This window comes from Phocoena phocoena, chromosome 17 (assembly GCF_963924675.1).
Source record: "Phocoena phocoena chromosome 17, mPhoPho1.1, whole genome shotgun sequence".
Taxonomy (NCBI): domain Eukaryota; kingdom Metazoa; phylum Chordata; class Mammalia; order Artiodactyla; family Phocoenidae; genus Phocoena; species Phocoena phocoena.
In genome coordinates, this window is record NC_089235.1 from 77,430,392 (window position 1) to 77,454,900 (window position 24,509).

At 60.9% G+C, this 24,509-nt stretch overlaps 1 protein-coding gene across 5 annotated transcripts in view; it reads right to left on the reverse strand.

The window, feature by feature from the left end:
* Positions 1–4,757: 4,757 nt before the first annotated feature.
* TRAPPC9 (trafficking protein particle complex subunit 9) overlaps positions 4,758–24,509 on the reverse strand; it is a 514,113-nt gene continuing 494,361 nt past the window's right edge. For all 5 annotated transcript variants that reach the window (XM_065895753.1, XM_065895755.1, XM_065895754.1 and 2 more), the window contains 2 exons: positions 5,578–5,798; positions 4,758–4,931 (listed from right to left, as the gene is read on the reverse strand). In XM_065895753.1, the coding sequence (XP_065751825.1) occupies positions 4,764–4,931; positions 5,578–5,798 (389 nt within the window). In that variant the 3' untranslated portion in view covers positions 4,758–4,763. The remainder of the gene's footprint in view (positions 4,932–5,577; positions 5,799–24,509) is intronic.

A 24,509-nucleotide genomic window follows, 5' to 3' on the forward strand; every position in this document is an offset into this window, starting at 1 on the left:
ATGCATTTACTTCTGTAAGATGTCTGGTATGTGGTGGTAGGGGTGTGTACATTTAGGGTCATTTTCAAATTAATGAATGACTTGAAGTTTGGGGGCAGATTTCAGGGAGTGTGCCTTGGGACTGCAGATTCAAGGGAGGGCCAATGTGGGTTGGAATCAAAGGGTTGAGAGAGAGTAGTTTTATTTCCACTCTCTAAGTATGGTAGGCCTCCCAAGTTATTGGGGAGTGGCCTTCTATTAGACTTCCCACCTGATGGGCCCTAGGATTTGTCTTCCTCCTTCCTGTTTTGTGAGACTGCAAAAAACTGATGCTCCTGCTTTGGCAAAAACCCTCAAAATGAAAGTTGGCATCAGTTCACTGCTTGCCTTTTTGGATTCTGCCTACACACAGGTACTGGACTATTTCTTACTCCCCGGCCAGCTTTGTGGATGCACTCACAAATGTGTTTTTACATAATTACCATCATTTTTAGTTGTTTTCAATAGGAGCTTAGTCTGGGCCCCTACTCCTTCATGTTGACACCCTCTTTTGATCTTTACTTATTATTTGTCGTAATCCCTTAAGACATTGCTCAGAGGCCCCAGGAGCCAGGTGATCACATGCACCTCACTCTCTTCTCTGCTTACTGGGACCAGGCTGGCTCTTAAGACATCTAATGACAGTGGCTTCTGGGCTCACAGGCCTCATCCGACACCTGCATCTTTTGAAACCATCCACAGTTCTAGCTTTTGCTTGACTACAAAGAGTCACAGAGCTCCCTCCTTTGTCAGACAATCCCTTTACCATTTGTGTTAGAAATACCTGCCTTATATTATTTCATGTTACCTAATAAATTAACCTGTGTAGGGGTCTAATGGGAAACAGCAATATCCCTTGTTAAGCTTCCCAGGGGAATGGTGGAATTCCAGGCACACGCCGGGGATGTGGATGGGAGCACACAGGCGACGGGAGGGGTACGAAGAGGGAACAAGTATTCACGAGGAGTTGCCCTCCTGTGTAGGAATGTTGAGGAGATCAAACCAAACTCCTAGCGTAAACTGCCCACGAAGTAAGTACTTTTATCTCCATTTATTCGGATGAAAAGAAATCGAGTCTTAAGTGACATGTCTGAGGTCGCAGAGTTGACCTGTGGCTGAGTTGGAGTTCAGTTCCTCAGACCCCCTCCCATGGATCAAGGCTCTGCTTGGTGAATTTCGGATGACAGGAGTGTGACGGCTGGGTGATTACGGGGTCATTGCAGGCCTGTCCTGGCCAAAGGGAACAGTGTCAGGAGGCAAAACCAAGCCAGCTCAGCTAGTGAAATGAAAAGGACAGTCTATTCTGGGCTTAGCCTCCTCTGGCCTTGGGAGGGAGGAGGGTTCCAGACACAGCAGCTGTAGGACTGTTGTGCTCAGGAGCCGACAGCACAGAACCTGAAGAACCAGGACGCTGAGCTGTCACCCAGACACCTGCGCCTGGGTTCTCTGCCTTGGCCACACACCTCCACGCTGGAACGATCCAGCCGTGCCAACGCCAACAGTAACATCCCTGCTCTACATGGCTCCTGGGTGCTCGCTGACCCTACGAGAAAGCTCCAAATGCTCACAGCCCACACAGGGCTGTCCTTGGGCCGGATGCAGTTCATCTCCTCTGCCGTGGGGGGCACTCGGGACACAGGCCTCATGTGGGTCACCTTTCAGGGTGCCTGGGTTAGTTCCAACACCCCCTCCCCCAAGAAGCCCTTTGAGACTTCTCTCTTGGTGCATTCAGTAACTTCTCTGGCAACTGTTGTATTTGTTTTGGAAACTATAAAACACATGGGGTTCCCACGACCCCCTCCTCAGGTTTGATAATTTGCTAGAACAGCTCACAGAACTCAGGAAAACACTTTACTTACGGCTTATGTTGACCAACTGATTATAAATGACGTTATAAAGGATACAGATGAATGGCCAGATGAAGAGGTGCCCAGGGTGAGGTCTGGGAGGATCCTGGGTGCAGGAACTTCTGTCCCCGTGGCGTTGGGAAGCACGACCTCCAGCTTGTGGGTGTGTTCACCAACCAGGAGGCTCTCCGCACCCCACAGCTGAGGGAATTTTACGGGGGCTTCGTCTTGTAGGCATGATCAATTAACCCAACTTCCAGCCCCTCCCCGCTCCCCGGAGGATGAGGGTGGGAGAGAGAGGCCCAAGCTTCTAGCCATGCTGGGCCTTTCTGGTGACCAGCCCCCATCCTGAAGCCGTCTAGGAGCCCACCCAGAGCTGCCTTTTTTCGAACAAAAGATGCTCCTGTCACCCAGGAAATTCCAAGGGATGAAACAGCTCTGTCAGGAACTGAGGGCAGAGACCAAATACCTACTGTGTTACACTCAGCCAGTCCCCGAAAATGGCTGTGGATGAGCCCTCACTCCCAGCCCCCAAGATTCCTTGCAATGTTCAGCATCCCTGGGGCTCCCAAGGCTGGCATCTGACCTGTTCAGGTCCGAGAACAGCTGGCATGGCAGGAATGAACCCCCGAGGGGTGGGGGACACACGGGCCAGCTCTCGCCGCTGGTAGGAGGAGCCTGAAGCTGTGTTCTCACTCCCCGCAAGTTCCCCGAGGATTTCAGCCCAGGGGCCCAAGAATGCTTCCGCCCCGGCTCGTCCCCGCCCCTGACCCCTCACTCCCCCGCGGGGGACCCCTCATCTCCCAGATGAACTTGTGCTCACATTCAGGGCTTGCTATGGGGCACTCAAACGAAGACCGTCCCTGGGCCGGCCTCTGCGAGGAACCAGGTGTGTGTGCCCTGGGCAGAAGGGAGGGCCGGCTAAGGGCAGGGCTCTGGGAGAAGCAAGGTCCGCGAGGGTGGAGGCCGATGGAGTGGGGGGAACGGGCCACCCCAGGCCACGTGGCAGCTCGTGCAGTTTGAATAAGCACCCCCTGCCCAACCCAGGGGCACAGCCCCACGAGGGGCAAGACAGCGCTCCGGCCCTCACTCGACCTCCCTGTGGGCGACAAGCAGCCTGCAAAGCCACGGGTGGCAGCCTGGCCCACGAGGCCTGGATTCGGGCCGAGAGCCTGCGAGGGACCTTAAGCATCGTCAGAGAGGTGGAGTGTGGGAGAAGGCGGCTCCTCCCAGGCGTCTCCTGGGGTGACCCTGCCAGGGCAGCGGGATTCTGCCCAGCCGCCTCTGGCGCTGTGCTCCGGGCACCTGGAGACCCAGTGCCCCAGGCCCTGTGATGGGGCAGTGCCCCAGGGCCCAGAGGGCTTGAGGACCACACAGCAGGGCGAAGTCCCGGCACTGGGAGGCGTGCCAGGAACACGTGCAGCCCACGTGAGGCGGGCCCGGGAAGTTCGTCGCTGCCCTGAGCCCAGAGCTTTCGTTGAGATGTTTTCTAATCAGGGTGTGCCGGTACGCGTGGAAGGGCACCCATCTCTGAAGCCCTGGGGTTCCCACGGGCCATGCGCCCCAGGCCCACGGCAGCTCGCTCGCTGCCCATCCTCCTCTGTCCCTGGGTGTGGGCTGGCCATGTGCCTGCTGCCCGGGGGCCTCGTTTAAACAGGGTGACCCGGGAGCCTTGGACACGTCCAGCTTCACCGCACCCTGCTCTGTGCCTTGGGACCCTCGCCCTCTCTCTGGCCCCAGAACTCTGCTCAGCAGGTGGAGTTTACTAGACAGGGCCTGTGGATGCCTGGGCAGAGATGGTCTGAACCTCCAGGGCTGGGAGTGAGGCTGCAGGGGGGCAGCAGGCTGGGCGACCCGGAGAGGAGGGAGCAGGGGCGAGGCAGCCTTCGCGGTGGGTGGGTAGGTGGGTCCGAGGGCGGCTGCAGGATGCCCACCTCCAGCCTGCACCTCGACCTCTGGACACCTGTGTCACCCCCAGACATCTTCCCGAGTGTGTGTGGACCTCAGGAGAGAAAGTGAGGGGCCGAGATGGCCAGAGCCATTGCGGGGGCTGAGGACCACGGTGTAGGACTCGAGGCAGTGCTCTGAGAGGGGCGGCATAGAGGCCCAAAGAGCACACGCAGGGGAGGGGCCTGGGGGGGCCACAGGCACAGACAGACACAGGCCCAACCCTGCTGGCCACCAGCCGTGCGTGCTGCCTGGGGCCGTGCGAGTCCCTACCTGCGCCGGGGGCTGACGAGCTGGTGGGCGGCCCCCTGACCACACTGGACAAGCAGAGGCAGGGATGCAGGTGGACCAGCAGAGAAGTGAGGCAGGCCCTTTATTGGAGAATCTGTCACCGACACGCAGACGCACACAGGCCGTGGCCCCCCACAGCCCAGCCTGGAACCAGCCCAGGGGCCAGAACAGCTGGCACAGGTGACCGTCTACCCACCGGGGGCAGGTGGCCCCTCTTGGGGTCAACCATGGTGCCACCTCTCCTGGCTGGGCTGCCTCGGGGCCCCGGGGAGAAGAGCCAGCCCTCGGGGGATTCCAAGGGCCGAGGGGGCTGAGGGAGGCTCCCCAGACCCACCCCAGCTGTGGCCCTGCCTCACGCTCACCTCTTCTTCCTGCTGGCTGGGCTGTGAACCCCCGGTCACAGGAGCAGGTGCGGGACCCAGGGTCACGCTTTGGGGTTTCGTTAGCACTCACCCTAGCAGCGGCCTCTTGCAGGGGAGCCCTGATGGCCAGTGTGGGAAGGGGCACGGCTGCCAAGTCTGGGGGCCCCTGCAAAGCCCAGAGAGGACGGCGCAGGTAGGAGGGGAGGGGAGGGGAGGGAGGAGTGGACAGGAGTTGCAGCGAAGGCCTGTCCCCTGCCCGGGGGGCCCTCTGGTCATCTCTCCCCGCGGGAACAGCGGCTCAGGCCTGGGCCCCCAGGGCGCGCACGTGCACACTGGGCAGGCGGAACCAGGAGGGCGGCAGCCCCTTGCTGGAGCTGTCCTCGTGGAAGCGGATGCGGAGGAAGAAGTCGCCCGTGCAGAGGAACAGAAGGGCCCCAAGGCAGGCTGACTGGCCCGACGGCCGCACCTGAGGGGAGGAGGGGCATCAGCCGGGAGCAGCGCGGACCCCCCGAGCCTCCAGGAGAGGCCTGAACCTAGCTAGATACGGAGGCGGGGGCGGGCACGCCCCCAGGACTTTCTCCCGTGGCCCTCCAGGGCTTCCGTGCTGTGCTGCCCCGGGCGAGTCACTGCACCTCTCTGGGCCTCAGCTCCTATCCTAGGATGGCGCTAATCACACTTCCTTCTCTGGGCCGTTTGGGGGTCAGGGAGCGTGGGGAGCGTTTGGGGCAAAGGCACCATCTCAACAGGTAAGTGGAGCTTAAGGACAGTGCCTTGTGACCCCATCAGCCCCTCTGGGCCTGCATGCAGCGACCGCGAGCAGGGAGCAGCCGGCCACGTGGGGCAGGGCAGCGGTGCCAGGGGCACAGAGATCTGACGCTGTCTTGCTGCTCCCCCAGCACACTCACCTCAGCTCCTTAACAACCCTCGGGGCCAGCATCCCCATCCTAGCTCTGCTCCCGGGACTCAGGTACAGAGACGTGAACTTGTCTGAGGTCTCAGGGCGAGTCAGGGGGACGAGGGTCAATGCAGAGAGGCCGCCACGTCTACCTACCCCTAAGTCTGCCACTGGGGGAGGGGTGGGACAGGGGACCGTGACCGGGGGCCACACGCACCTTGTCCAGGTAGAAGGTGCCGGAGCCCACGAAGGAGACGGCATGGCGCAGGTCGTAGGTGTGCACGCCGTTCTGGTGGTCCTGGAAGGGCACCACGCCGAGGGCGAAGGGCCCCACGCTGCGCGGACTCCGGTTGGTCAGCCTCACCTCCAGGCGCACGGGGTCGCCCACCCGGCAGGCTGCCGCCTCGCGGTCACAGGGCTGTCCGTCCACCAGCACATCTGCGAGGGACATGGGGCACGAGGCTGTCAGGGCACCGCCCAGCCGGCCTCCCTCCCTCCATTCATTCATTCATTCCCCGCTCCTTCACCCACCAAGGCTGCCTCCTGGAAAACAGAGGAAGGGCCCCGGTTCCTGCTCTCCCGACGTGCAGGCCAGTGGAGACAGGCGTCGGGGCCGGAGCTGTATCCCAGGGGGTCTGTGCCACGCTGGAGAGGCCGAGAGGGCCCCAGGGTCACTGGGGGGTCCTGAAGGGCCTCCTAGCTGCCCCCACCTGGAAGGGCTGAGCTCTGGCCTGGACCCCAGGGGCTCCTGCAGGTGGAGGCCAGCCAGGGTAGGGGCTAAGAACTGGCGGGGACTGTGCACAGGCCGGGGCCGAGGAGCCGTGGCTGGGCCTCCATCGAGTCACCTGCAGACCGCCCCGCCCAGACTGCCGCAGTGAGGGCCGGGTGGCCCTGGGGCACCACGGAGGCGGGACGCTAGCTGGGGGAAGGTCTGGGAGTCACGGAGCAGGGCGCACGCCCGCCAGGCAGGGAACAGGGAATGGGCGGCAGCAAGGGGGTGGGGTGATGGGGCAGGTAGACCCCCACTCTCCTCAGACCACCAGACATCCCAGGAGGACGGCGGGGTGGGTAGGCTGGGGGACCCGCCTTCAAGCATGGGTGCAAGGCACAGGCTGCCACTTGAGAGTGACAAGTGTCCTTAAAAGAGGCAGAAGAGGAGAAAACTGACTCAGAGGGGAGCCCAGAGCCCAGAGGCAGCCCTCAGTCTGTGAAGACAGAGGCAGAGGCTGCAGTGATGCAGCCGCAGCTCCAGGAGCTGGGAGAGACAGGGGGGATCCTCCCCCAGAGCGCTGCCCACACCTTGAATTCAGACCTCCGGCCTCCAGAAGAGTGAGGGTCAGTCAAGCCCCGTTGCCTCGAGGCCCCCAGTTTGTGGTGATTTGCTATGGCAGTGCCGCATGCCGATACGGTCAGTAAGGGTCCTTCCTGACACCAGAAGGTCACCGGCTTGCTGATCCGGCCATGGAGGCCAGGGAAGGGGGTCCTAGACCTGCAGTGGGACTTCACACCACACGGTACTGGCCGTGGGGCTACCGAGCGCCGACCCTGAGCCCTGGCCTCGTCACATCTGCAGGTCCTGGAGTAATGATGTGACGGTGTCACCTGTGTACTTCCTCACGCCTGCCGACCTTGCTGTTTAGGGACTCGTCACGTGTGTCTCAACCTTGACCCCGCCATTACCGGCATCCCGCAGTGGAGGCTAGTCGGGGACAGCCCCTGAGTCACTGCCACTGCTCCCGACACCAGGCAACTGCATGGAAGACCCTCCTGCCCGACAGCTATGGGGCCTCGGTGCCCACGGGAGGAGGCCAGCACCTCACTGGAGTTCCTGGAAGGCACGGCTCTGGAGAGTGGCCAGCACTGGACGGGCCATGCAGACCCTCCCTCCAAGGCAGTAGCACATCCAGGACTCGGAGTGAAAGTGTGTGTGTGTGTGTGTGTGTGTGTGTGTGTGTGTGTGTGTGTGTGTGTGTGTTGAGAGGTTATATCAGGAACAAGAGACACTGGCTTCTGTCCTGGGCCTGTTTCAAACCTGAGAAGTGGGCGTAATGACAGTCCTTGGTCCCTCTCCTGCTCAGGCCGGGCCCCGGTGATGCGTGCTGAACAGTGAACCCAGCCAGGCAGGTCTGAGCCTCATGTGGACAGAGCAGGTGTAGGAGAGCCTCGGTTGATGGTTCCATTAAGGGCAAGGCAGGATTCTCTGCAAATCAGCGAAGGGTGGCCGGCTCGCTGCATCTCTGCCCCCTGTTCTCCCTTGTAGAGAACCGCGTGGGCCACGGGCACTGGCCTATGGCTCACCTGGTGGTGCCCATTTAACCCTTCCCTGATGCCCAGCTCTACTTGGCCCCTGGGGCAACGAAGAGGGGAAATGAGGCTGTGGACGCAGTTCCCAGTGGGACTCTTTCCTTGGCATTCTCTAAATGAGGGGGAGGGGCATGTCCTGAGGTCAGGCCAGGGTGGCAGGGATGGGGGACAGAGCTGGCCCCTGGCTGAGCAGCAGGCCGGGCTGGGATCTTGGCTCTGCCCTAACCCTTCATCCTGGAGGAGGCCCTTTGCCGAACTGAGCCTCCTTCACCTCATGTGCAAAACCGGGGTAATGATCCAGAGGCAGACAGAGGGCCCAGCCAGGCCTGCCCTGCCCTAGTCTGGGGAGAGCTGCTTGCTTCCTTGTCTGCCTCCCCAGGGAGGAGGGCGACCGACCCTCAAGAGGGGCAGGACCCACCTGCCCTGCTTTCTGATGTGTCTCCAGTCACAGGTGACCGACTGTCATGGTTCATCCATCCTGGCCTTAGTACTGAAACTTCTGCGTCCCGGGAACCCCTCAGGCACACTGGGACGGTTGGTCACGCCACACCCGTGCCTGGCACCCACAATAAGTGCCTGCCAAACTCTTGACTTTCTGGGCTCAGCAAGCAGCTGCCTCCTCCCACCCTGCCGCTCCAGCACCTCCAGCCTGGGTCCGAGAGCACCAAACCTTCCCACGTCACTCACTGGGAAGAAACAGCAGAGGTCCGTTTTCTCTGAGAATATGACACGCTTCCTGAATTGAAAAGGATGCCAGGGCTGGCCTCTCCTGGGACCCACGGGGTACTGTGCGAGAAATCTAGTGAAAATCCATCTGAGATAACAGTGTTGATGGTGACCGTGATGGCTGTGCCCAGGTCAGGGGTTGTAACTCCACCAGCACTAATGTCCCAGCATACCCCCTTGCTGTAGTGAATTCGGTTCTCTGACTCTGGACCAGGGCAGCTGTGCCCCATGCCGGGGAGAGGGGACCCTTCTCGCGTGGAAGCCCCGCTGAGCAAGGCTTGAAGGAACAGCTGAGACCAGCAAGGAGAAGCCCCAGCTATCCACCAGGGAGTCACAGAACTCACCAGGAAGGAGCAGGGAAGAAATAATTAAAAATTTCTCAAAGGCAAGCTGTGTTGGAGCCGTTTCTAAATTGCCCAGAGGAAAGAGAACCACCTCGCGGCACTGCTGGGAGTTCAGCCGCCCTGCTCGTGCAGGGCTCAGCTCGGCTTCCCGCCCACCGTCCCTGGGGGCCACCTGGCCCAGCCCCTCCGCCCTCAGGTGGGGAAGGTGGGCGCCGAGTCCACTCAGTCGCCAGACCGGTGGGGGGGGGCCCTGTCAGGGACGGCGGGTTAGCACTCCCTCTGTGTCCGCAGCAGACTGGCCAGCTGCAGGGAAGGGGTGGGCACACCAGTCCGAGTGTGTCCCGTGCAGCTGGTGCCTCCCCGCCCCGAGAATTCCTCACAATCACCCGGGAGCCTTCCCGCGGCATCCAGGGTGGGCTCATTAAGACCCCCGTGGGAACCCCAGGTCTGATGTCCGGGTGTGCGGGGTCTAGTTGCTCCCCTTGGCCGCCAGGGTCGGCCCGTCAGGCCGCTGCCACTATGCACTTCCTGGGGTGGTGACCCCGCTGCCCACCTCCAGGCTGGGGTAGAGGGATCCCTGCTGCAGCACACTTTTGAGTAGTTTCTCCCTGACTCCTCCCCGCTTGCCCACTCCGAGCCTCAGTTTCCTCACCTTTAGAAGGGCTGATAGGAAAGCCCACCTCAAAGAGGTTTTGTGAGAATTGGAAACGCGCACGCAGAGGGGGCGGGGCACACAGCGGCCGCAGCGGGACGGCTGGATCATTATCACCATTATGCTCACATCCACCCTGGGCAGTGGAGAATGCGCAGGGCGGGCCGGGTCCCTGACCAGCTCTAATCCCCAGCCGAGGAGGACACTTTGCATTTATATAGCTTCTCCAGGGCCGTTCCTCACCCGCAGGCTGGTCGTGAATGCTGATGGGGAAAGACGACCAGCACGGCGCTGATGCGTTGGACAGAGAGGACCGAGGCCGCAGGACGAGTCCCTTCAGCCTCTCCTGGCCACTCTGTCCAGGAGGGATGCAGACCCACAGCCAACCTGCAGGTGGGCCACACGGCGACCTGGAATGCTCCTGGCCACTCTGTCCAGGAGGGATGCAGACCCACAGCCAACCTGCAGGTGGGCCACACGGCGACCTGGAATGCCCCAGCCTCCCGGGGAGGCAGGGAGGGGGGTCCCAGCCTGGAAGCCCACCTCCTGACCCCCAGGCTGCTGGGGAGCTGCACACGGGCAACCTCGACCTGGGGCCTCCTCGGGAGCGGTGGGCGGGAGACACAGAACTCTGGCTCTGTGAGGTCCAGCCTTGTCCCCGAGAAGCTCCCGGAACCCTGAGTCTGTGCCACCAGAGGGGGTGGTGTGGTAGACAGAATGACACCCCCAAAGATGTCCACATCCTAATACCTGGATCCCGTGCAGCGTGTTCCCACACATGCTAAAGGGACTCTGCAGGTGACATTCAGTTAAGGACCTTGAGACGGCAGGTATCTTGGAGTATATGGGTGGGCCCAATGTCGTCACAAAGGTCCTCATAAGGGCAAGAGGGGGCAGGAGAGAGCCTGGAAGGCTGTGTGTCCGTGGCGGCGGAGGGAGGCTGGGAGTTGCTGCACGGCTGTCTTTGAAGGCAGGACGGGGCCAAGGGGTGCAGGCGTCCCTGGAGCCCAGAAGGCGGGAACCGGGGTCTCCCCAGCCCCCAGCCTGCCGCCACCTCTTAGACTGGCTTACAGGACCGTGGGGTAGTAGCTCGTGTTGTTCTCAGCCACTAGGTTGGCGCTCACTTGTTAGAGTGGCTGCCGCTCAGCGACCAAAGGGCTGCCGCCGCCTCCCAGGCCCAAGGGGAGGGCAGGCAGAGCCTGGCCTGGAGCTGGACCATGCGCGCAGTCTGAACTCTGCCTGTGTCCCTCATCTGGAAACGCAGCGAGTGTCACATTCTCTGTGCAAAGTGCCAAAGGGAAGTGCTCAAAGGTTCGTCTCGTTTCTGCCCGACCTGCCCCCAAGCCCCCAGTTTCTGAAACCGGAGGCCAAGGCCACAGCACTCGTTATCTTAACGAGTGTCTGTGGAACATCCTGGATGTGGCCCTGCCCTCAAGCAGCTCCAGGTGGGAGGGACTCCTGGACAGGAAAGGTGGCCACCCTGCAGGACCGAGCAGGAGGGGCTCAGGACCCAGTGAGGGCTGCAGCCAGGCACCGGCTCCTCTGGGCAGCCCTGACCTCCTCGCCCAGGTGTCCAGCGGGGTCTCACCCTTAACTTGGCCCAAACGAAACCCTCCCACTTTCTCCCGGAAACCCCGCCTCCCCAGGGTCTTCCGTACAGATGTGGCCCTACCCGGCAGGCCTCCCTGGCGCCAGGAGGTCACACCGAGGTGTTCCCCGGGCACCCACACCCAGCCCACCGGCCCGCCTGGAGGCCATCCCCATCTCCGCCCTGACCCACTCTATCTTAGCCCACGCCAGCTCCCCACACGGCAGCCAACGGTTCACAGTGGCGTGAACCATGGTTTTACTTTGTCACGTCCTCGCTCGCCCCTTGCCCGGTCCCAGAATAAAAGGGAGTTTTGATCACATTACGGCCACTGACCCTGGCCTCCAGGGCCCTGCACGGCCCTGAGCCAGGTTCCCCCATCCCCACGCTCCTACCACGTTGCCTCCTTCCTCCCTGTTCCGCCAGCAGGCCCAGCGCATCCCTGCCCCAGGGCCTTTGCACCTGCTGCTCGCACCACCTTGGCCCTCTCCTCAGGGATGCTGCCTCTGACCACACAGTGAAGAGCCTTCCTGCCCCGTCACTCTTCCACTCTCTTCATTTTCTCGTGACCCTCAACATCTTATCTGAAGTTCTTCTTTACCCATTTGTTTGTTAACCATTGTGTGTCTCTCCCTCCTCGCCCCAACACCCAGGCCAGGCAGGCACTCTTCTGGTTCATATTTGTTGAGTGAATGAGTGGATGAATGAAAGAGTAGGTGAGTGGGCTTTGGGGCAGGGGTACCTGGGCTCAAATCCCGGCCGTGCCTGCCCCCTTCGGGCCCCCTGGGACTTGAGGGGACTGGGCCACATCCCCGAAGCACCCCTGCAGAGAGGACGTTAGGACCAAGCTGCCACTGCCCGGCTCTGGTCCTGACTCGCAGACCCGGCTTTCGTGGAGGAGATTATTTATGCGGGAGAATCTCATATCGTAAGAAATCTCCGGGGAGCGGATTAGTCTCTTCCCTCAAAGCGTTAAATTGGGCCACAGTCCATCTTCGCCCGCCGCCCCCGGCCCTGCTTCTCCTTCACTTTTAATACCAGCCAGAGTCACGGACTTAATTTTATCTGGCCCAGAATGGCTCCTGAAACGGCTGCCACGTTTATGCTATAGCACGTTGACAAGCTCTGGCAAGAGCCCATGCTATAAATAGAAGGCACGACGAGGGAAGGGCCTGCAGGGCCCAGGCTGGCGAGGAAGGCACTAGGGGGAAGGCGGCCGGCGGTGCCAGCCTGCGCTCTGGCCAAGGGCAGCCACCGTGCGGACAGCGGGCGGGGGTTCACGCAGTGAGAGTGCGCTGAGAACGGGGCGGTGCCCGCACCCCAAGGCGCCACCAGGTCAGGCGGGTCTTCCGTTGCTCACTCCCTCCCCCCCACCCTCACGTGCTCCTGGAGGGCAGAGAGAACAGGGGAGGCTTTAGTGGGTTTTGAGCAGGGAGGCTGAGGCCCGGGAAGTGATGGGGCTGCCGGGGCCCGGGGCCTCTGGCCCGCCCCAGACGCTGCCCCGACAGAGTGCCCGTCGTCCAGGGCTTGGCATCGGCATGGCGGCTGGAGTCCTGCTTCTGGAGGGGGCGGCTCTGTCCTCCAGCCTAGGTCTCCCCTCTTGCCCCAGGAGGGGCTGCAACAGCTCCGCTTTCCCATGAGAGCCCGGTTTAGACCCCTGCCTGGCCTCGCCAAATGCCGCCCCCACTGCACGCCGCGCCTGGAGGGGGCCGGCCTTTCTTGGTGCCCAGGACACAGGCAGACACCGCCCTTGGGACCTGCCAACCTCTCATGCCCATTGCACTCCAGAGGGTTCCGGGCCCACGTAAGCCTGGGAGCAGGTGGAGAGCGCAGTGGAAGGGGCCCGGCGTGGCCCTCTGCACCCAGGCGCCCCCCTCGCCCTCCCCCGCGGGCACCAGCCCGCTGCGCTTCTCACTGTTATTAGTCTTGTGGGTGACAGGAGCTCCCAGTGGCACCCTGGCCACTGTTCTAAGGCTTCACAGGCCCCGCCTCACGCAGTCCTCAGACCAACCCCATCAGACTGGCGCTGTCACTGCACCACTTTACAGGTGAACCTACCCCGGTGCGGAGAGGCTCACAGCCGGCCCGAGGCGCCCAGCTAAGCGCCCAGCTCCCACCTGAACTCTGGGCACAGGGGCTGGTGTTATTTTTTAAACAGCTTTACCGGGATTTAGTTCACAAACCACACAGCTCACCTACTAAAGTGTACAATTCCATGACTTTTCATAGATTCCCAGATCTGTGCAACCATCACTACGGGCAATGTGAGGGCATTTTCATCACGTCAAAAAGAAACCCCATACGCCTTCACCATCCCTGCCTCTTTCCCCGTCCCCCAGCCCTGAACAGCCATGAATCGAGTTTCTAGCTCTCCAGACGCCCCAGATCTGGACTTTCACATGAGTACCATCATATATATTCGGTCTTTAAGGACTGGCTTCCCTCCCTGAGCGTGACGCTGTCAAGGTTCTGCCCTGTGGGAGCCCGCACTTCCCTCCTCTTCACGCTGGAGTGATGTTCCGTCGTGTGGCCACACCACAGCTTGTCTTCATTTGTGGATGGGCCCTCGGGTGCTTCCACCCTTGTCTGTCGTAAGCAATGCTGCCGTGGACACTCCAGGACAAGTGTCTGTACGGACTCAGGTTTTCACTTCTCGAGGACACACACCTCAGGGCAGAACTGCTGGGTCGTGTGGGTCTGCGTCTGACCTGCTGAGGGACCCCCAGGCTGTGTTCTGAAGCAGCTGCGTTATCTCACAGCCCTACTCGCAGCGTTCAGGTTCTCCACGTCCCTCCCAGCACTTGTAGCGCCTGCCTTGCTCTGTCCGCGCCATCCTAGTGCGGGTGCGGTAGCGTCTCCCTGCTGTGCCCACGCCCGGCCAGGCAGCTGCGGCCCTCAGCGCCCCACAGGGTGGACGTGCACCTCTGCCTGCCGGGACAGGAGTCTGCAAAGGCCCTTCTGTCCGGTCCTCTTTACTCATCTATCCCTCGCTGAGAACCTTCTGGAATCCCAAGCCCTTAACCCCACTCGTCCTCCTGGAGACTGCGGCTGGGCAGAGGGCTGGGGCATAGTGTGGGCTCCTCTCCCCTCGTGCACGGCAGAGAATAGGGGGCTGGCGAGTCCGAGGCCAGCAGAGAGCATCAGGACCCAGACTTCAGAGGCGCAGGTGGGAGCAGGGCCTCTGGGGCCAAGACGAGGGCCGGGTAGAGAGCGGAGCCTGAGGACGAGCAGGTCACGGATGGGCCAGTGGTCAGGCCGGCCCTGCGGCGTCCACAGTCTGGTCCACGGAGTGGGAGGGCGTGAAGGTCAGGGGCGGGCAGACGGTCCTGGCACTTGGGAGACACTTGCCAAATGGCTGTGGACAGCCCAGCGGTTCTAAACCACTGTGGACTCTTCAAAAGGGACCTGCCTGGCGGCTCCCGGGAGTCTGGCCTCCTAGGTCGATTCTGACGTGTGCGTGTCCCGGGCCACGGTCTCGCTCTGAGAGGCAATGGAAGACGGGTGAGGTGGGACCTTGGGCGGAGCCTGCACAGCACAGTTCCCTTGGGGGCTGAAGGAAACACGGAAAAAATCAGCAGCACCCCCGCCCCAGCCAAGGTCACGCGCAAGTCACTTTTCAGTGGCAAAGAGGGGTGAGTCATGGACGGCCTGCTCGCTGCTTCTTTAGGACACAGCTCCCAGGGCCGGCAGTGGAAGGCTTCTTCTTCCCCGGAGCCCAAACCCCCAGCAAGGACACCCTGCCGGCCTCACCCCAGAGCTCCACCTTCCTTGCCTTTCATTTCTTTGATAAAACTGGACGACTAAGCAGACTTTAGGTCTAATTTTGGACAAAACATTTTAAAGACTTGGGAACAATGCAGTAGGAATTAATGAGGTGAAGACTCCAAAACTGCTGGAGTGAGTCAAGTTTTCGAGGCCCTACCAAGCCTGCTTCAGCTAAAGCACATTTAAATTTCAAATTTCACAAGACACACATTTTTCTAGTTGACATAAATCTTGGGTGGGCCTAAATTTTAGAGCCAAATTTGATTCAGGCGAGGCTAGGTTCGGGAATTTATCAAGGAGCTTTGTCACCCTTTAAATGAAGCAAAAAAGAAGCTCAAGTGGGAACAAAATACAACAGCTGAGGCTCGGGGATGCGGAGGAGAACCAAGGCCTGGGGCCCTGGCCCCGGTGGTGCTGCCCACTCCCCCCAGCACTGGCTGTGCTCTGGGAGAAGGCACAGGCAGGTCCCGCAGAAAACCCCGTAATTCCCGACTAGCCAGTAAAAAGTGGTGAACTTTCTCTAATGCCAACGTAGCTAGTTGCTAGGTACGCAACCAAGGTGGCAGGTTTTCCCTCGCTACCGACGAGAGCCAAGTAACTTACCTTTTCTCTGTGGCTGTTAGGGAGCTCAGAGCCAAGAGTGTACCAACCTAAGGCACCACGTGGGCCCTCAGCAGCCGTATTTCAGTCTACACACACAGGCGCACACACGCACGCACACGCGGACTCTCCTGCATGCCCACTCCTCCAAGTCTTGACCAACTGTGCCAAATATGGTTTCCCTTAGTCCACATGTTTCAAATCTTATTTTGCTACTTTATTGACAGAGAGTTTGCAAAAGAGGTCAGGAGCACGGAGATGCCCCGGAGGTGGGAGTGACGGTGTTCTGGGCAACAGTGTTACACACAAAGAGGCAGTGGGCATCTGGGGAGGTGGCATCAAGCCCCACAGCCGCCTCCCGCCTCCCCCCACCTTCCGAGCCTCCCGCGCCGTGGGGAAGGGGGTCTTTCTGCCGGCCGCGCTGGCTCAGGCTGGGGTACACGAGCGGAGAGTGACGGGCCGGGAGAAGGGCTGTTCCCGAGAGCTCGGCTCGGCTGTGCAGGCTCCACCGGGTCCCGGGCCGGGCGCTCGTCAAGGTGGGCACCGCACAACGCCTGAGCCCTGCTCTCAATGTGCTAAATGGCGCGCATTTTTAACAGTTACTGAGGTAGATAATTAGTTCATAAGCCAGGATGCCTCTTCCCCAGCATCCGGGGAGGGAGAACGTGCAAGACACACACGTGTAATTACCCTCAAGTCGAGAACAGCTCCTGAGGAGCCGTTTGTCTCTCTTGGGTAAATCATTTACTTTTACAACTTTTCATTAAAGATTTAAGGGAATTAGATTAAAATGAAGGAGAGCTGGAGTTGGAGGGGAGATGCGTGTGGCTTGGAGCTCACTCGTGGAATGTCCTCTGGCTTCCCGGGCACGTCCACCCGGGTGCCAGCACCTGCGGGGCGGGCGGGGAGCCCCCGGCGGCTGCATCCTGTGACCCTGCGGACTGTGCAAACCTGCTTCAACGACGGGGAGAGACGCACACGGCCAACACCACCCACCAGCTCAGGGGTCCCCCTGCCCACGGTCGCCCCGGTTCTCGGGCCAGGCGAGCAGGGTGGCGGAGCTCAGACCAAGTCCAGGTTCCGGGAGAGCCCCTTGAGAAACCGGAGCCTCTGCTTCCTTGCCTGCAAGGGGGTGATGCAGCCAGAGGGCTGGCGTGCAGAGCCGGGGCAGAGAAGTGCCCGACAAACGCGAGGGCTTACGACGGGGACCAGAGGCAGTGGTGCAGGCGGAGCTACAAGGTCGGTTCAGTTTGAAGAGACTGAGGCAGTGGTGCAGGCGGAGCTACAAGGTCAGTTCAGTTTGAAGAGACTGAGTTCGGGGCGGCCACATTCAAACCCGGGTCTCGCCTGAGGGTTCCGTGCTGGTGGCCGCCCTCTGCTGTCCTCTCCCTAGCAGTGTCCCCCTGCCCCAGGTCTCAAGGCCCCTCCACCCCGGGGCCCGCCCTGCTCTTCCCTCATGGAACACTTGAACTTGGAAGGTTCTGGTGGCAGATGGTCGCGTGTTCACCAGACCATTCCCTTGCCTCCTGGGCACACAGCCAGAGTGCAGTGCCCGCAGTGCTGAGGCATGAACACGGGACTGAGTCCCGGCCAGTGGACAGCAGTGGGGAAAATGACACCTCCCAGAGCTGGCCCACACACACATCCCTCCTACAATCCCCCATCTGCCTGCTGACAGAACTAAAGGAGCTGAGAAGGGTCCAGGGGAAGCCGCGGGATAAGGGAAGCTCTGGGATGGGCAGGGTCCCAGGGTGGGCGGGGCCAGGGTCCCCCAGTGGGCTCCAGACAGGCCCCACCACCACCACCACAAGAACATAAAGTAAGGCTGCTGTGTTGGGCCCCTGAAAGTTGGGGCTGTTTGTTAGGGCACTTAGCTATGACGTTTACTGGCCTCCAGGGCTCGTCTCTCCAAACTGCTCCCTTTCAGAAGCGACACTGGAACCCGGTGTGGAGCTGACGTGCTCAGGACCACAGTGTGAATCAGCGGTGGCGTGGGCACTGGAGCCCGGGTGCCCTTCCCTTCCCAAAGGGACCGGAATTGCTTTTGCACGGGGAGCACCGTGCTTAGTGGAGACAATGCCTCTCTTAGGCCCTCTGCTTCAACCTTCTCTTTTTGGACAAGCACTTCAGACAACTGAAGATAAACCAGGAAAAAACGGAAGAATGAAAGCTGTGCCTGCTGGCTGGTAGCATTATGCAAAGACATCATTCTGAGAACAGCAGAGAATTTGAAATGACTTCTCTGTCTCCGAGCAGTGTCCCTACGTTTTCAATCTCTCCGTTTTCCTCTTCACTCAGGACTTTCTAAATAAAGATTGCTGGCCCCCGGGCAGCCCCTCCGCCGCTCCTGTGGCTCTGCGTCCAGGCAGGTCCTCACCACACGAGGCTGTCCCAGCCCCAGACCTTCTCACCCACAGGGTCAGATCACACACTGGCACTGTTGGCACCAGGAGGATATGCAGGAACCTAAGGACCCTCCTTTCCCTAGATGAGGAAGCTGAGGGCCGGAGGGGAAGGAGCATGGGAGGCCCCAGCGGACACGCGAAGGGTCCGTGCAGTTGGTTTCATGCCGCTGGACCTTTGCACAGGCGGCTCATTGCCTGGGCCTGGGAGCCTGCCCTGTCCGCCTGTCCAGCTCAGCCTCCCCTCCCTGGTGCCTTGGGGGCTGCACTCGGCATCCTGCATTTACCTGGGGTCCTGCCACCACCACGGACTCGGGAAGGCAGGACATGGGCACTCCTCCCTCCATCCCCTGGCGCCCAGCAGGGCCTGAGTACCTGGGGCAGCCCCCAGGATTTGCAGACCTTCTGCTGACCGGTAGTGGGGCCAGGCCTAGGAGCCAGGTCTCTGGACTCCGGGGTCTGTCCAGGCAGGGAGACAGCCAAGGAGATGAAAAAGGGTTTCCAGAGAGAAAATGTAAAAGGATGTCGATATAGGATTGGTGCCCTCGACTGCTCCTCCAGAGTTTTCTAGACCGAATTGAAGGCCATCTGCCTCTCTCCTCTGCTCACTCTTCCCCAGCACCCTGTGACACCCCTCCCTCCATCCATCACCTGCTCACAGCCACACACAATGCCCCTCACACTCTCTGCCTTGCCAGCTCCTCTAGGCCTTTCCAAAACTCAGCTCGAGCAGCACCTCCTCCAGGAAGACTTCCTGAATCATACCCAGCCCCACACAAGCCTCCTGTCATATCATGTACAGCCTCATGCCGGAATTTTCCGTTGACAAAATGTCTCCCTGATTGAGGCGAGCTCTTCTGAGGGCAGGGCTCAGGGTTCACTCACTGAACTAACCGACGAATGAACAGGGCCCGACTATGGCTTGCTGTGTGACCTTAGGGAAATCACTAACTTCTCTGAGCCTCTGCTTTCCCATCTGTAACTCGAGAGGAACGAGCTGGATGATTTCAGAACAGGCTACTACTTCACGGTGCTCGTGCCTGGGCTCAGCCCTCTAAGTCCATACTCTCACTGCTCTTTCTACTGATCCAAGGTGGCACGTTGGCTCCCTCGGCGTCTGGACACCGTGCCAGGACCGTCCCCTCACCCCGCCACACACAGCCCAGGGCCTGACACCTGCCTGGTGCTCGGTCAACGTTTACCACGTCAAACAGACTCTTCAAACGGTGGCAGCTGAAGCTTCCCGTAGACGTGGAGCACCCAGAGCAACTCAGATCACTCAGGAAGGACACGGGCCACGAGAGAAGCTTCCGAGCGGCCCACTCGGGCTTCCGAACCACGGGAGCCAGGCAGCTGGACAAACAGGCTGGTGATGAGCCCGCTGCCCTGCACTTAACTGGGGTCACTCCCGGCCATGAGAAAGGGCACCCTCTGAGCCCCCAGAGAGCACTGCCCTGCCGAGACTTTGCCGCTGGCCCTTTGGAAGGTGGGCTAGAGGCTCGTGAGATGCAGTAAGGGGGCCGCTCACGGCCCCTCTGCCCTGGGCGAGCCCCGCGCAGCAGGCCCCACGGTGATGCTCACGGCACGGGGTAGGGGTGGGGGTGGGGCGGAGGCCCGCACAAACCCAGGACGGAGTGAGGAGCGGCCCCCACTGCACCCACCCTGGGCGCAGGGTGTCGGATGCGGGAGGGCGGCGTCAGAGCAGAGCGGCCTCAGGGAAATGGGCCCCGGCTGTCCGAGCGGCGCGGGCTGTGCACTGGGCCCGCAGACCCTCACCAGAGGTGACCCTGCTGAATGAGACCCCCACCTGGGCTTCTCTGACGGGGGCTTGAGCGTCGCAGAGGCTCCAGGGGGCCCGACCCACACGAGAGTCCAGACTGTCCCGGACTCAGGCGGGCTCCCTGCAAACGAGTGTGGACAGAGCAGCTCCTGGAGGACCGCCTCCCCAGGGCCCGTGCCAGCGCCCGTGTGCTTCCCTCTGTGCTGCTCTCTACCTGAGCTGCCCCTGGCACGGGGGACGGGTGCCCTCGTGCCGCTGCCTTTGCATTGGCTGGGTCCTCTGTTTGCAGAGGAAGAGCTCGGGGCCAGGCAGCAGCCCTGCACCGCACGGTGAGTGTGAAAGGCGCCGGGGCGGTGCCGGGCACAGGCTGAGGGGCTGTCTGGGCAGCCCTGAGCCAGAAAAGAAGGCCCTTGCCCAGGGCCCTGCAGCTGGCTTGTGGCCTTCTGCTCTTGGGGATGGGCCTCTTGCCTCTCTGCAAGGACTGGTGGCTTCTCTAAATGTACTTTCCAGCCCGAGAGGGCCAGATCGAGGAGCCCTGGGATGAGTCCCCAGGGGCCACTCAAACCACACCTGTCACCCAGGTGCCTGTCCCCTGCAACCCTCGGGCAGTGTGCCCCGTGGTGGGGGGGGCCCTGTCCTAACACGCGAGGTAGCTGCTGCATGTCACGCACTCCTGTCCTCCCAACCGACACAGTGCCAGCGAGAGAGAGCACTGACCCCAGAGCAAGCACGGAGAATCCTTCCAGGTCGACCTGGCTTCCCTAACTGAGCCTCCTGCAGAGACATCAAGACTGCCCCTGCTGTCCCGCGTCCTGTGTACAGATGACACACCCGAGGCAGGTGCAGGTTTGGGGGGAACGCTCAGGAGGAAAGATGCACCGCGAGGGCCCAGGACTGGAGTCGGCACGAGGCGGGGAGGCTGGCTGACGGGGCCCTGGGGATGGGGGGCTGCCAGGCCACTAACTCGTGGGGCCCTCACCCAGCCTCAGTCTCTCACCTGTAAGATGAGACGGTGATGCCTGCCCGGCAGGGATGCTGAAAGGTAGAAGGTGCAGGAGCGCTGCAATGTCCCTTGTGAGTGCGCTGTGCCGCGAGCTCGGGTGGCACACCCTCCCGGAAGCCCTCAGCTACGCCTGTACCCAGCCCGGAGCCCCCTGCGCTGTCACTACCTGTCCCTGCTGCTCCCCCCACGCGCAGGGGCTGAGGTCTATCTGTGTCTTGCCCGGTGGGTGTCTGTGAATGAATAGTGTGCAGGGTGAGCGGCGGTGGCCCCTTCTGTAGCGACACTGGGCCTTCCAGCTCCCAGCGACCCCGGGCACCCGCAGCACCAGCACTGTGAACTCCCCTCCCCTGAGCACCTCCCACGCGCCTGCACTGTTCTCGGTGCTTGGCGCGCACGGGCCCGTTCCTCCTCCCCAGGGCCCTATGACAAAGGGTGTTACTGTCCCCACTTTGTGGACAAGGTACACAGAGCTCAGGTCCTTGCCTAAGCTGGATTTGGCTGCAGAGCTCACGCTCTTAACTGCTTCCTTCCACACGAGTTCCTTTGTCCCCTGCAGTAGTAGCAAGTGACATCGGCAGGATGGGTGACCCCAGCGGACACGGAGAAACCAAGTGCAGCTCCAGCACGAGGGACAAGGGCCCCTGCCGCTCCACCAGGCAGCCCGGCCAGGTCGCTGCCTGCTCGCGGGTTGCAGAAGGCCGAGTGCGAGGGGCGGAGCCTCCTGAGGAAGCCTGCCCTGCTGCCCGCGGAGCCGATCCACGTGCCCTTTGAAACAAGCCCAGCCCGGCCCAGCCCAGGGGAAGGTTAAGGGCAGCCCACCCAGTCGGCCTACCTGGCTGCACGTCTGAATCTCTGGCCCGGTTCTGTCAGATGTTCGATGGAAATCACTGTGGAGCCCTCAGCCCTGAAGTGACCAGCAGCCAGAACTGGACAGAATACATCCCTGCGAGGGTCCAGAGGCCAGGGATGCTCAGGGGCCAAGCCCGTAGCACCCGACATGGACCTCTGCCTTGGCTCTCAGATAAACCTCGCCCTTCCGGAAACCACGTCTCCCGTAAGCATCCATGCTTCAGGTACCAGGGCCATGCCCCGGCCCTGACTCATTTCTCTGTCTCTGCACACTGCCCGCCTGCTTCCAACCCTAGCTTGTAACCACTGGCAACAGGGGCAGGCTCCCCCGTCCCACTTACTCAAGTTGGCGATGTTGGCTTCGTGGCAAAGGGTGGTGCCCACAGTTCCTAATCTGCCCACCTATCTGGGCTCCCGTGCCCCAGCCGCCTCGGAACAGGGATCTAGATACTTCATCTTCTGTGGCCACGAACTCAACCAACACTGGACTACACATCACCCATCCAACATCCATCCGTGTGTCTGTCTACCCACGTACTCACCTGTCCATCCATCCACACGTCTCCCATCTGCCACCTGCCCATCCTTCCGCCAACCCCTGCCCCCCTCCCTCCCTCTATTCGCTTCCCATACAGTTTCTCCATTTTGCCTTTTCCCACTTTGCTAACTTGCCCTGTTCCTCCTTCATGGTGGGACAGCCCCGGTGCCTGCGGACTTCTCGGTCAGCCTTGGAGGCCTAAACCCACGAAGTCTTCACCGCAAGCGTCTTCCATTCCTTCCAGATTTCCCCACACTTCCTGGGGGCCTTGACCAAACTTTCAACAGGCCGTCTGAAATGGTACCTCTGCCATTTATGAGCTGTTTGCCCCTTGGCAACCCACTTACTTCGTGAGCCCCAGAATCCTCACTTGGAATACAGACTATGGTGACTGAAGATTAAAGGACACGGATACGTAAAGGGCCCGCGCTCGGCACATGGGGGAGTCAGACAACATCAGCCCCCTTTCCTCCGCTGCGTTATGGCTTATAGGACGGTTCCTTGTGGGCCGTCCGCTGCGTTATGGCTTATAGGACGGTTCCTTGTGGGCCGTCCGCTGCGTTATGGCTTATAGGACGGTTCCTTGTGGGCCGTCCGCTGCGTTATGGCTTATAGGACGGTTCCTTGTGGGCCGTCTGCTGCGTTATGGCTTATAGGACGGTTCCTTGTGGGCCGTCCGCTGCGTTATGGCTTATAGGACGGTTCCTTGTGGGCCGTCCGCTGCGTTATGGCTTATAGGACGGTTCCTTGTGGGCCGTCCGCTGCGTTATGGCTTATAGGACGGTTCCTTGTGGGCCGTCCGCTGCGTTATGGCTTATAGGACGGTTCCTTGGGCCGGTCCATCTCCTCGGCTGGAGTACAATCATATGGTTTGCATGTCCCAACCCCATCTCCTGGCGCTTAGCAGGAATTCAGGAAATACTTGCTGCATTGAACTGGCTTCATCATGGCAAGTCTGAACCCTTGAACCTAGAACTGCAAGAAGAGAGATGCTCCAGAATACTCTCAGTTCATTCTGGCTAACCTGACCCTCAGCGGGGACAGCCAAGGCTGCCCTGGCGTTCTCTGGACCTTAGTTTCCTTCTCGGTAAAACAGGGCAGTCAAACCAGAGACCTCCCCTCTGACTGCCTAGTCTCAGCCACCCAATCAACAGCAAAGGCCACCAAGGACTGGTTGATGGCATAAACCCTGGATGTCCGCATCTGCCCTCAGCGGAGACAGGACTGACCCCTCCAGGGGCGCAGACAGTCTGCCATGGATGCTGTGATACCTGCTCGGGGGGCCGCTCCTGGAGTGAGGCCTCAGGCCCCCCAGCCCTTCAGAGGCTGCCTTGCCCAAGGTCACAGCCCCTTTCCAGGGGGGCCCACATCCGGTGACCGGCTGACACAGGGCATCAGGCCCCAGACCCCTCGTCCCAACGAGCCACCCCTGCTCCGGAGCTCCTTCACGGGGCCTGCGTCGCAGCCCGGCCTCCCCCTCCTCTCCCTCTCACAGGGGCCCCAACCTGTGGCGCGAGCTGAACAGTACACCTCCCACCCTGCTGAAGAGGCCTCCTGCTTCGGGTCAGAGAGACTTAAACCCTGGCTGCACCACTTACGAAGCTGCATGAGCTTCCGAGCCTCCACTTTCCCATCTGCAGAATGAGCTTAAGCACTCAGACAGACAGCGTGGCTGCAACGAGTCAATGAGATGAAGCCCGAGAGCTTCCTGGCACGCGGTGCTGTCACTGCCTGGGGTTCTGGGGAGGAGACTGGACCCGAGATGCTGTGCACTCGAGCGGGGCCTCTTTCTGCCCCAACTCTGAGCGAACAGAGCTGCCGCTGCCCGTGACAGCAGCTGCGTTTACCAGGACCTTCCGTGGGCCCGGCCCTGTTCTAATCCTCACAGCTACCTTCTGCGTTACGAGCCCTTACTGCCCTCACTTTACAGATGAGGAAACTGAGGTTCAGAGACGATGGTCACTTGTCCAGGCTGCACAGTAAGTGGCAGAGCTGGAGGCTGGGCCCAGGCGTCTCTTTAACACCTTCACAGCAGGCTGTGGCGTGGGGAAGGGAAGGAAAGATGCGGGCTAGCGCCCACGGAGTATTTACGGTGTTCCTGGCGCTGCACTGGGGCGTCTCCATGTCTGGGCCCGTGGAAGCCACGCACAGTCATCTGAGCTGGGTTCTGTCTTCGTGAGGAAGGTGAGGGGTAGAGGCCGAAAGGCCAGCTGTAGGCTCGTGACTCCAGGCCCTTGACGGCCACCCTGGCAGTGCTGGGATGCTGACAGCAGGAACGCTGGGACAGCACACTCGGAACTTGGCATTGCCGGCCGGCATCCCCCAGTTCTGGCAAGAATCCTGCCCAGTCGGTTCAGCGAGAATCCCCGCCCCTGATGTCCGATCGCCTGGCCTGCCTTCAGCAAGAATCCGCCACGCTTGATGTCTCCTCTTAGTGACTTTCCACCCACTGACCCCTCACTCTGCTCGTTGGCTCCAAACTCCCAGCCGTCTTTGCTGCATTTATAGCAGAGTCTGACCTCTCTCTGCTACTGGACAGGCTTGACCCCTGTCACAACAGTCCTGAATAAAGTCCCCTTACTGTTTGAACAAGTGTCA